Below are 12,682 nucleotides of genomic sequence, written 5' to 3'. Positions count from 1 at the left end.
TCCATAATAGTATGAGGATGGTGATGATGATGACTGATGATGATGATGATGTTAGGAAGGAGGAGATGGAAGAGGAGGAAAGAGAAGAGACCAGAGAGTCAAGAAAAAACCAACATTTCTTTGAAAGCTTTCCAATGATTTGGGACTTGTTTTCACAGGTGCAGACAGGATTTGGAAGGTTGGGTTCTCACTTCTGGGGCTTCCAAACGCACGGTGTCCTGCCAGATATTGTCACCATGGCTAAAGGGATTGGGAATGGCTTTCCCATGGCAGCAGTTGTGACAACTCCAGGTAGGAACTACAGGCAGTTTTTGTCTGCTTCTGGGTCTCCTGCATCAGCAATGGCAGAAAACATGTGTATTGGAACTTGTGTGGGCTAGAGACAGTGATGGGATTCCCAAGCAATGAAAAAGGGAAACTGTCTGCCAGATGGTAGAAGAGATGGAAGAAAACCAGCCCTTTTTGCTCTTGCTGTAGAGAAGACTAATTCTCCCAGACCCACAATGAAATGCAGGGTTCTACTCTACTGACAACGTCTAGGCAAACGTGCCACAAAAACAAAACCAACACAAGAGATCCTTGCTAAACAACCTGAAGCCAGTGCTGAAGTTTCCAAGGGAATCATATTCTTGAAGGACACCCTGACCTAGTCTTGCCACACCAATAAGCTATAGACTCAAGGTCCAGGTGATAGTTTTCTCTGTTGATCATCAGCAAAACAGCTAAAGACAATACAATCTCACTTTGCTCTAACATTCTATAAAATGAACATTAGAATTAGCTGTATTTCCCATTTTAGTGAGGTTTTACAGAAAAGAATTTTATGAACCATTTAGTGTTGAAAATCTTAAAATTATTTCATTTGTTTTTCCAACCAATAGTAAGCATACTTGAGAGGCTCCAAAGTATAATTAAGTGCCTTGTAAGAGTTCAGTGTTTTGTTTTTTTTTTTTTTTTCGGTACGCAGGCCTCTCACTGTTGTGGCCTCTCCCGTTGCGGAGCACAGGCTCCGGACGCGCAGCCTCAGCGGCCATGGCTCATGGGCCCAGCCGCTCCGCGGTATGTGGGATCTTCCCGGACCGGGGCACAAACCCATGTCCCCTGCATCGGCAGGCGGACTCTCAACCACTGTGCCACCAGGGAATCCCTCAGTGTTTTTATTGAATGAAAAACTTTACTAAAATGTGGATGTAGAATGTGAAGTATAATGAACTGAATATATACTAACCCTGAAACAATCTTGAAATTATATTATGAAATCCTTGATATGAGATTTTTAAAAAAATATTTCCTTCTTAGTCCCAAGAGTGGAATATAGAAAAAAGGCTTAGCTAATGAAGGTTCCATGTAAGTTCCCATAAATCAAGTTTTAAAGTACTTTTCAATTCATACAACACATTAAAGATTTTTATTATTAAACTTCTCATTGAATAAATAAGCAATTTTTCCTTATCCACCATATTAGTCAGCTTTGGCTTATCCTCTCACAGGTCTAGAGGCTGAAATCCAAGATCAAGGTATGAGCAGAGTTGGTTTTGGGTGAGATCTCTCTTGCAGATGAACACCTTCTTGCTGTGTCCTCACATGTCCTTTTCCACAGCTAGAAAGGGCTCTGATGTCTCTTCTTAGGAGAATACCAATCCTATTGGATTAGGGCCCCACCCTTATGACCTTAATTACCTCCTTAAAGGCCCTACCTTCAATTACAGTCACATTGCGGTTTAGGGCTTCAATGTATGAATTGGGGTGGGAAAGGAAGAGACACAATTCCAACCATAACATCCACTATCTGGTGAGTGAAGAATGAATTGGACGCCATGAAATATATTACACGTACATATACAACATGAAGGTAAATATAATCCAGATGCATGATGGGCGATTATAGATAGGAATGTGTCACCCTTTATCCACTTTTATTCTCCACCCCCTCCAGAGATTGCCAAGTCTTTGGCTAAACGCCTGCTTCACTTCAATACCTTCGGAGGGAACCCCATGGCCTGCGCCATTGGATCATCAGTGCTTGAGGTACTTTCCAGCAATCGCATCAACATCACTCATTTCACCAAACGACTACCTCAAAACTACACACACATTATTAGAACTCTATCACATTTCATGATTAAAGTGAAGAGTTAATTCCTAGTCCATGAATTTAAGTTAGATTTCCAGTTATTATTCTGCCCCCTCCCCCTTTTTAAGATCTACTGTGTGTGCTTCAAGTACTGGATATGAAATAATATGTAATAAACCTCACATACATGGGAAATATAAGAATTTCCCTAGCTAGCTGGTAGCACTGAAATTTGTCATTTGAGCGGTATTTTATGGATATTTACCAATGGCTATCCTTGATTTCAGTTTAATTTTGGTCCTGTCTTGTATATGCTTCCTTATTTTTGTTGTACTGTCATAAATTAAAAGAGGAAAGAGCAAGTGAGTTCTATGCAATTCCAACAAGGTGATTCAGCTGTGGTTCAGCTCCAGGCCATTGATTTTGCCTGAGGTCTCATCTGTTGAAAAGATTTTTTTAAATGCCCTTGCTTATATGCATAATGGCGTTTGCTTAAAAGTGTAACGTATTTCTGGAAGAATGTCCAAGAAATTAATAACAATGGTTTTTTGCGGAGAAGGAAACTTGGTGGCTGGGGAACAGGGATCAGTGAGGCTCATTCTACTCTACGCTTCTGTACTTTCTGATGTTTGAACGAGGCACGTGATTCACTTATTCAAAAAAATTAAATTTAAAACATTTTTCAATAAAAATAAGTAAGTAAAAGCTGCCCTTGCAAATTAAAAAGTATCTTCAAATATGATTAAATCTCAAAATGAGAAAGTGTAAGTAGGATGTGTCATTTATTTCATTCTGTAGACATTGCCAGCTTACATTTTTTAAGTCCTGTGTCGCCTCAACCAATTTAGCAGATAGAGAGGATTTAGGTGAACAAGTAGGTCTTAAAAACACCAGGTTCTGCCTGGAGTCATGCAGTTATTATCAGCTGGTTATAAGTGTAGTATACTGCTTGTGTTTGGTCAGGAATCACAGGTCTCTGCTGTGGGTGGAAGTAGGTGAAAATCCTTTTACTGAATATATATCTCAGGTGCCCTGACTCTGGGCCCACAAAGAGCTCAACACTGAGACGTCTCTTTTATTTTTTCCTAAATTTTTACCCACCCCTGAAGATGAGGAGAGTAGGGGGGAAGCATCCCCTCTACCAAGAATTTTTTTTCTCCCTACAGCAGATCTTTTTGTAGGACAAGTTATGGCCATACTAGACTTTGGGTTCCATTTGTCTGGTCAAGTTTTTGTAAAGAGGTTCACATACATTTATTTCTCCATGTTTCTCAGTCCGTTAAAACTTTTTTAATGCAAGGTCATTTGGGGATTTCTCTCAACAGGTAATTAAAGAAGAAAATCTACAAGAAAACAGCCAGGAAGTTGGCACCTATATGTTACTGAAGTTTGCTAAGCTGAGGGATGAATTTGAAATCGTTGGAGACGTCCGAGGCAAAGGCCTCATGATAGGAATAGAGATGGTGAAGGATAAGGTAGGTTGTGATCTGCTGTTCTCTCTGCAGCTTCTCAGGGGGCGGCAAGAGTTAAAGTAGGAAGCCTCAGCTACAAGCTCATTCATTCTCAGGAAGAGAGCACACAAGGACAGCAAGACTGAGCAAAGCTCATTAGAGATGAGTCGGGAGTGTTGAGTATGAAGGACAGGCTAGCTGGTCATCGAGAGTCCTAGATGCAAAAGAGCATTTGCAAAGGGGAGTTGATGTTATTCTTGCCAGACTAGGCAAAGAGCAATGGTAATGAATATTTTGAATTAGAAATATAAGGAAGGGAGGAAATTATTGGGGGAGGGGCAGGGGGACAGAGAGCTAGCGGAAGTAAGGGGGAAGGGCCAGGAGAAAGTTGTGGTGTTGGTTTGGGGCGAGGATGTTAAAGATTTATAGGGTTTTGTATATGTTTGTTTGTTTGTTTGTGAATGGACTTCTATCTCCCAAGTAACAAGGGCGGAATGTGACTTTCTGATGACCTACTGCAAGGTGACCTCAAACTCGATATGACAATTGAACTTAGCATTGCCCTTAAGCCAGTGATTCTTCACAAGGTCACTGTGTCTGTTTTTCACCCTCCACTGTTCTCCCAATTCCCTAGCCTCAAAACCACAAGATAATCTGTGACCCCTTCCCTCTCCTTAGTTCTAACGTCAAGTTTTATTGATTCTTTCTTTGCCATGTTTCTCAAATCTTTCCCTCTGTTGTTACTGCTGCCCCTAGGGTCCATGTCAGTAGGAAACTGTCCCAATCCTCCATAAACGCAAAATCTAGATCCTCTGGGGGGAGTGACAGCAGGGGAATCTTGGCACAGGAATCAATAGTCAGACCAGCCCCTTCACCCTAATTCTTATCCGTGGGTGACTTCTTGCTGTTGGCTCTCATCACACCATCCTAGTCTAGAAGGACTGTGTTCAGTTCTCTCAATATTCAGACTAGACCATGGATATAACACTCTCCCATTAGTACCACACAGCAGAGCCAGTGAAAAGCAGGAACGTTTGAACCAGATTTGAAAGCTAAGGGAAGACAGCAGGAAAATAAGAGTAACATGAGACTAGGCCCTCTGGCTCGCAGGCCGTAACATACCTTCAGCTTGGGGCTCCATCAAGGGCTGTTTTAAGGCTCAGAAGAGTCCATTCCAGTTCCCCCCCACAAGAGGTCCCTCGAGGATGCCTAGATGCCTCAAAGCCCAGACTCCACCAAGGAAAGCCCAGTGAAAGAGGGGGCGTTCGTCCCTTTCCCACTAATCCGAAGCCAACTTCTGTGCACTCCAAGATGTGTGAACAGAGATGCTCTTCAGAACTTGGGTTGTCATGATAAAACATCAGAATCCCATTGATACAGAGCAAGCTAAAGGATGGTACGTCCATACTACATGGCACAGAAATACATGTGACATGGAAAGATGTGCAAACTGTATTACGGAAAAAATTAAAATCTCTCACACTCACTGTCTAAAGAGCTCCTTTGAAAGGCTCTTTCAAATCATGTATTTGTTGACTCGGTTTTCACGTATAAATACCTTCTTTTCCTAAATAAACTGTACACTTTTGAGGCCAGGAAATACACAGACGGTGAGTGCTTTATCCGTGTTTGTTGATTGATTTCCGGCCCCTGCAACACTTCAGACCACATTCATGTAATTAAAACAGCTCAGAACTTGGCTTTAATGCTATACAGTATAACCCAGAATCAAAACTCCCATGAGCAGTTAGTAAGGATGTGAATTGGATACAGCCCTTTGGACAGAAATTTGTCTGTATCTATCAAAATTTTACATGTATACATTTTGACCTAGCCATTCCACTTAGAGTGATGTGTCCTAAAGAAATATTCACAGAAGTGTGTAAAGATATAAATGAGTGGGGATGTTTGCAGCATTCTTATGATCATAAACAAAAATTGAAAATAACATAAATGTCCAAAAATAAGAGATTAAACAAATTGCTCTACCAACAAACAACAAAATACTAGGTAATCTTTAAGAAGACTAGGTCCGGGGACTTCCCTGGTGATCCAATGGTAAAGAATCCACTTTACAATGCAGAGGACACAGGTTTGATCCCTGGTCAGGGAACTAAGATCCCACATGCTGCAGGGCAGCTAAGCCCATGCACCACAACTACCGAGCTCACACGTCTCAACTAGAGAGCCTGCGTGCCGCAAACTACAGAGCACACGCACTCTGGAGCCTGCGCGCCACAACTACAGAGAGAAAACCCCCAAGCCACAACTAGAGAGAAGTCGTGCACCACAAGGAAGAGCCCGGGAGACTTAACGAAAGATCCTGAGTGCTGCAACTAAGACCCGACACAGCCAAAAAGAAATAAAATAACTAAATAAAATTTTTTAAAAAAAGAAGACTAGGTCCAAATACACTGACATGGAAAGATGTTCGGGATACATTGTAAATTGTTCAAAGCAAATTGCAGAACATTATAAAGTATGACATTTTTTAAAATATGCATTTAAATGTATGTATATGCATAGAAAAAGTGTCTAGTTCCCACTAATTACCAACAGGTGGTATCCCTAGGAGTAGGATTGGAGAAGGGGAAACGTTTCATTTTTACTTAGTGCATTTGCATATCGCTTTCAGGACTTTTTCCCAATAACCCTGCATTACTTTTATAATTGTTTAAATGAAGACTTATCCCGCAAAAACGGCAAAAAATAAATAAATAAATAACCACAAAGCTACATTACATCCCTGAGAAGAGGTTAGTTACTAACGCGCCCATTTGATTATGGAGTGATTGGGACTTAGACCCGAGCACAGGGCCCGGGCAGGCTGTCCTGTGGCTTTGCCTCATTAGCTTTTCTGACCGTGCTTTTCTCTTCGGAATGCCTACAAGATGTTCAATTAGTCATAGCAGTTGAGCCCAGGGGGTAATAGAATGCACAAAGGAGCAGGGAGCGTGCTGGCCCAGACCAGGCTAAAGCCAAACAAAGTCCACCTCTCCAGATCCTTGATAGCCACCAAGGCCCGTCAACCCAACTGCCCCTGAGGAACCCTTTCTGACCTCTGACCTCTCGTCCCCCAAACCATGTTTGACTTCTTTCCAGCTTTCACAGTTTAGCCTTAAATTATATTGTCGTGTTTTAGTCTTTCCTCATGAGAACATTAGGGGCAAGCAGGATGACATTTTAGGATCAATGAGGAAATGCTGTTCTTTTCCCCATCCTGGTCCTCCATTATCTAGTAGCGGGAAAGTTTGAATAGTATTTTCTTTATCTTAAAGCTTCACAATGGACTTGACTAAGTTGGAGCATTTGTGCTCACAGACTCAGAAGTCCCCAGCCCAGTGTCATCAAAAGGGTACTGGAATACCTGGGCCCACAGGAAGGGACAACCTTCAGATGCCAAGTGACCTGAAACATCCTCTAGGCTCCAGAGAGCTTACCTTTCCTGACCCTGGAGGATTAAGTCTTGGGTGAGAAAGAGCAAATTCCACAAGCAGGGAAGATGAGGACAAACAGACCCACCCCAGTTGCCCAGGCCATACTATGGCCCAGAGAAAGCTTGGACCGTTCATGCCCTTGTGCAACTTCACAGCCATTTCCTGGACTTTGAAATGAATTTTTTACATGGACAAAACAAAGTGAAGAGCTGAGGACAATTTCCACATAAATAAAGCAAACTCCAAATACGGCTATTAAAGAACCAAGCTCCCGGGCTTCCCTGGTGGCACAGTGGTTGAGAGTCTGTCTGCCGATGCAGGGGATACGGGTTCGTGCCCCGGTCCAGGAAGATCCCCCATGCCGCGGAGCGGCTGGGCCCGTGAGCCATGGCCGCTGGGCCTGCATGTCCGGAGCCTGTGCTCCGCAACGGGAGAGGCCACAACAGTGAGAGGCCCGCGTACAGCAAAACAAACAAACAAACAAACAAAAAAAGAACCAAGCTCCCAGGGTAACCAACTGCAGAGCCAAGATTCACTGATGGTCTATATTCAGCTTCATCTTGTCTTTGGGAATTTGGGATGAACTGGGATAAAAGCAAATATTTTCAATAACACCCCCCACAGAAAGAAATCCAATTCAGCAATGAATAGCTTTATTCAATTACTGGGGGAGAGAGGTTGAGAGGGAGAGAAGAGCATTGATTGCTTGAGTTGCTTTTTATTCCTCTTAGAAATAATGTCTTGAATCATTCAAATGCCAAATATTTTTTAAATGTATTTGTAGACGAGCCGCCAGCCTCTTCCCCGTGAAGAAGTAAATCAAATCCACCAGGACTGCAAACGCATGGGGCTTCTGATTGGCAGGGGTGGCACTTTTTCTCAGGTAACAAGAAGGCTGGCCTTTACCTATCACTTTAGGTAGGCATCTCCCTGAGGTCCCAGTTCTGGCCCCTTTTCTTCACCCTTATGCTAGCGGACCCAGTTCCGCTTCCTCTAGGCTTAGTGCTCACACGTTTTCAAAAGAAAGGGACAGTGAAGCCCTCGGGCCACTAGAGGGCGCTGTGTGAAATGGTTTGGTTACCGCGGCTCGGCAGGGAATATACACAGAGGACAGTCTAAGGAGGCAAAAAAGCTGCACAGACAAAGCAGAGGACTTACAGGCAGGTCATAATAGTGTCGTAACAGTCACGCGTACCCAGTTTGTCTCCCGTGTGAATTAGTTCTAACCTCTGAAAGCTCAGTCCTAGTCTTTTTTAACTCAGCCCTGGGCTCTGACTCTGTGACCCGCAAGCCTGCTAAGCCTTAGTGGCCGCTGTGGCCAGGAGCAACGTCATGGTGCTGGCAGCCTGGCCAGGTCCCTAATGCAGAACTCAAAATCAGCCACTCCCAGTGCCCTTCACCCTCAGGCTGGCAGAGGCAGAGAACAAGCTCTCCCCGCCCCCTTCCTGGGAAAGCCAAGTACAAGCCCCACGGTCGGGACCCTGGTGTGGCCCTGCCGCGGGCATGGGCTGCTACTGTAAAGTGATCTGCTCCTCCATCCGTCACACCAGCAGGACCCTCTCCAGGGATTCGCTCCGGGGCCGAGATTTAAGATGTAGGGTCACTCCTACTCATCCCCTACTTTGCTCTTGGCCTTCGGCATCCTTCTCTCCCGTTTTAAACATGCGTCATTCTTCCTAGTTTCCCTGCTTCACTGCTGCCTCTCACTTGATTTCAGCGAACACCCTCGCCTGGTGCTTCACAGAGAAAATGGGAGCTATTAGGCAAGATCTCTATAGAAGCTCATCTGTCCCCCAAGCCTTTTCCCACCTCCTTTCCTAAAGGTTAGAGAATGAGATGTCTCTCCGTGCTCTTGACCCTCCACTTAGGGAAACAGATGTTCTCTTGTTTCTGCAGTTTATTTCAACTTCCCCTCAGCCTGTGAACAAACAGACTGAAAGCTCTTCCAGCCCAAACCAAACCATAGCAAACAAAACCAGAATGAGCGCTTTTGCTGGGAAATGCTGAGTTTTTTCTAGGCCTGGTCCCAGATATTTTTCTATATGAATCAGACAGAGTAAGTTAATGATTCAAAATCCTAAGACGGGCTACTTCTCAAGACAGAAACGATTCATTGTTTACTTGCTTAGTTAGTGCTTAGTTGTCCGGCACACACTTGAGTCCTAGGCAGCCACTGCTTGGCTGGATGCTAGAGCTACAGTGAGAAATAAGATCTGTCCCTCCCTCCATGGGACTGGCAGAGGAGAAAGACTTAAACAGAAAATGATAATACAATCTAGTGAGCTTGCCGATAACCATACGAAGGGATAGTATACACGGTTCTAAATGCTTTTCATATGTTGACTCATTTAATGCTCTCAACACGCCTGTGAAATAAGTACTCTTATCCTTATTTTACAGATGAAGAAAAAGAGGCACAGAGAGGCTAGGTAAATTGCCCAAGTCACACAGTTAGTAAGTGGCAGAACCAGGATCCAAATTCAGGCAGTCTGATTTCTGAATCTGTCCTCGGAGGAGAGTAAACCCGAGGGGACGAGACTGGAGGCCGGGAGTCCAGGTGGAGGCTAATGATGCTGTCTGAACTTGACCAGCAGCCGTAGGGATAGAGGAGACATCCAGAGAGCAATGTGGCAGTGAAATGCCCAGGACTTGGGTATAAAGGGATGAGTGCTGCTTTGAACTTGCTCTCCTTCTATCTATAGACAAGTCTGTAGCTCAGAGGAAAGAATCGAGGTGAGGATCACGATTTGGGGGTCATCAGCATAGAAGTGGGGAGAGGAGGAAAGCTTCTGGGAAGGGAGTCTAGATGCGAAATGCAGAGGGATGAGGATAGACACCTGGGTCACGTCAACTTTTAAAGGGCAGGTGGAATAAGAGGTACCCAGATGGAGACACAAAATGGGTGGAGAGCTGTGAGGAGAGCTAGGAGGGTGTGGAGTCATGGGAGCCAGAGTGGGGAGGTTCTGGAAGGGGGAGCAACAGAAGTTCCACATGCAGAAGAGAAGGCCAGAAAGGATGAGGGCTGGAACGTGCCCGTCGGATTCCCCAGGGTGGGGTCAGAAGGTTGATGGGACAAAAACCAGGCTGCAATGAGTTGAGATGTGAATAGAGGGAAGGCAGAGTGGAAAATAATGGCCAATAGCATCAACCAGTCCTTTTATTTTTATAAGTTTGATGAAAGGAAGGATAGTATTTGTATGGTAGCTGGAAGAGACCAGGAGGGTCAACACATTTTTATCTGTGGTTTTATGTGTGGTTTGGATTTAGATTATGAGAGCTGTAAGCCTGCTTGGTTTTTGTTGTTGTTGTTGTTGTTGTTTTTGCGGTACGCGGGCCTCTCACTGCTGTGGCCTCTCCCGTTGCGGAGCACAGCCTCCGGACGCACAGGCTCAGCGGCCATGGCTCACAGGTCCAGCCGCTCCGCGGCATGTGGGATCTTCCTGGACCGGGGCACGAATCCGTGTCCCCTGCATCGGCAGGCGGACTCTCAACCACTGCACCACCAGGGAAGCCCAAAGCCTGCTTGTTTATAGGCTGAGGGGAAGTTGAGGAGAAGGTGAAGATGCAAGAGAATGCAGGGATGTTTCCTGGAGGGAAGGTGATGGGAGAAGCAAGGGCCAAAGGCACAGGTGGAAAATTTGGAGTCGAATCGTAGATGGTTTGTTCCTTGAACCTTCAGCCTAGGATATAAGAATGCACGTGGGAGCAAGCAAGTTTATAGAAAGGTCTTGCTTGACAGTGTCTGAGGAGCATGAGGCAAGACTGTCTATGAAACAGAGTGAGGGGTGTAGGAACTGAGTGAGGAAAGTGAGAGGAATGGAAATTAGAATGGCAAAGGCGAGAGGACCTGAACATTTAGGACACCAGCAGAAGTAGGACCCTGCCTTCCTTGTGGTGTCTGTCCACCAGCGGTGTGATTTTCTTTCCCACTTCTCAGCTCTCTATGTTGGAGCAAAACAGTTCTATTAGAGCTTTGATGGGACCTGGGACTTTGCTGTGTGTGTGCAGCAGAGGAAGGGTAGGAAGGCAAGCAGAGTGAGGGGGCAGGTGAGAGAGGGGTTCATGTCCTCAAGCCTGTGCTCCAAGCTGGGTAGGAACAGGAGGACGAGATCTGAGTGGGGTGACGGACCTGAAGCTCATGGAGGGAGGAGGAGACTGAAGTTTTCATGGGAAGGGCAGATGCACTGGGAATCAGAAATTGAAGAATCCCTAGTGAGGAGGAGGCCCGGGGTGCTGGCCTGGGGTGTGAGTGGATGCAGATGAAGGTTCCTGGCGTCGTGGTGATCAAGAAACTGAGACGCTAGTTGGTCGGGCTGCACACAGGGCCACAGAAGGCAACCTCGGTGATGGCAGAAATGGAGGGTAGATAGAGGCCTAAGACCTCAGTGGAGGTGGTGGAAGGACCAGGAGGTCAGCAGGTGACAAAAAGGAAAAGGGGCCGAGCGGATGGTACCAGAATTTTTGAGACTAGAGGATGAATGGCCTGGATACAGCACTGGGGAGGGAGGAGACGAACCCTTGAGGGAAACATAAGGAATGTCATGAAAACAAGGTGTTCAATTCTTAATCTAATGCATTTCCTTGAAGTCGTAGTTGATTCTATGATGATCCGTTGCTCTATTTTCCTTTATCTGCTCAGACATTCCGCATCGCACCCTCGATGTGCATCACGAAACCAGAAGTTGATTTTGCAGTGGAAGTATTCCGTTCTGCCTTAATCCAACACGTGGAGAGCCGAGACAAATAATTTTTTGAAAAAAGAACCACAAGCCTCAAGAACTTCCCACTTTATGTTCAAGGGTTAATTTGAGAAATTTCAGAACCACTGGTATAAGTTGTAAATGGTTGACTGCCTACCGGCCATATTTGTTAATGGAGCCCCTGTTACCTTGAGAAAGCCATCCCTCAGGAAAGGGTCTGTATCCCTAGCTCAGAGAATAAATCCTAATTAGTCTAGATTAGTTATGCTAATTTTATTCTCCTTTGCGGTGAATGTTTACACCTGATATGTGACATGATTCCTGCAGGAAAATCTTTTGGTGGAGGTGCCTTCGGGAAAAGATTTCTTCATCCTCTGCTCTTCGTCTCCAGAAGAGATGTGTTTGTCTTGCATTGAAGCATCAGATGTCAGGATAGGACTGCTCCAACCACCATCAGCCACTTTGCGGCCCTGAGGACGAGCTTATTTGCTGAGGTTGGAAGGTGGAGCGAAGCTGAGTCCTTAGTGATGTCAAAGGGCCACTGATTTAACCAATCCTGGAGCCCCCTTACCTTGGGGCTTCTTGTTAGAAAATAAGTTCAATGCATCGCACAAGCCTTTTTCATTTAAGTTTTCTCTTATTGCAGCCATAAGCATCCTGGGAAATTATGCAGAAAATACCCCACGTAGATAACTGTCCTCTCCTCTAACTCCCCTAAAATGTCTATCAGAGCCTCCTTTGTTTCCACTGTCATCATCTCACCCTGGACTAAATTCTCGTTACTCCTATTATAATAGTCTCCAAGACCAGAAGTTCCCCAACTTTATAGTCATTAGAATGCACATTCATAGTGCTTCTTTCCCATATGTATGCACTATTTGTCTTAAAATTGACTTAATATTTTTCCTTAATCTGACTTTTTTTACTTAGATGTATTTGAGAGTAATGTTTCTATCATTATAATAGATGAGAAATCAGTACTACTTGTCACAACTGGAAAGTGCTCATAAAATAGAGTGA

General features: G+C 44.7%; 1 protein-coding gene across 2 annotated transcripts in view; it reads left to right on the top strand.

Moving 5' to 3' along the window:
* AGXT2 (alanine--glyoxylate aminotransferase 2) overlaps positions 1–11,835 on the top strand; it is a gene marked incomplete at its 5' end in the record, with an annotated part of 44,125 nt that extends 32,290 nt beyond the window's left edge. For both annotated transcript variants that reach the window (XM_079918017.1, XM_079918016.1), the window contains 5 exons: positions 159–291; positions 1,937–2,028; positions 3,400–3,549; positions 7,747–7,845; positions 11,602–11,835. In XM_079918017.1, the coding sequence (XP_079774143.1) occupies positions 159–291; positions 1,937–2,028; positions 3,400–3,549; positions 7,747–7,845; positions 11,602–11,709 (582 nt within the window). In that variant the 3' untranslated portion in view covers positions 11,710–11,835. The remainder of the gene's footprint in view (positions 1–158; positions 292–1,936; positions 2,029–3,399; positions 3,550–7,746; positions 7,846–11,601) is intronic.
* Positions 11,836–12,682: the final 847 nt, after the last annotated feature.

The sequence above is a fragment of the Stenella coeruleoalba genome (assembly GCF_951394435.1).
Source record: "Stenella coeruleoalba genome assembly, chromosome: 3".
NCBI lineage: Eukaryota > Metazoa > Chordata > Mammalia > Artiodactyla > Delphinidae > Stenella > Stenella coeruleoalba.
This window is presented reverse-complemented; position numbering and strand designations above follow the sequence as displayed.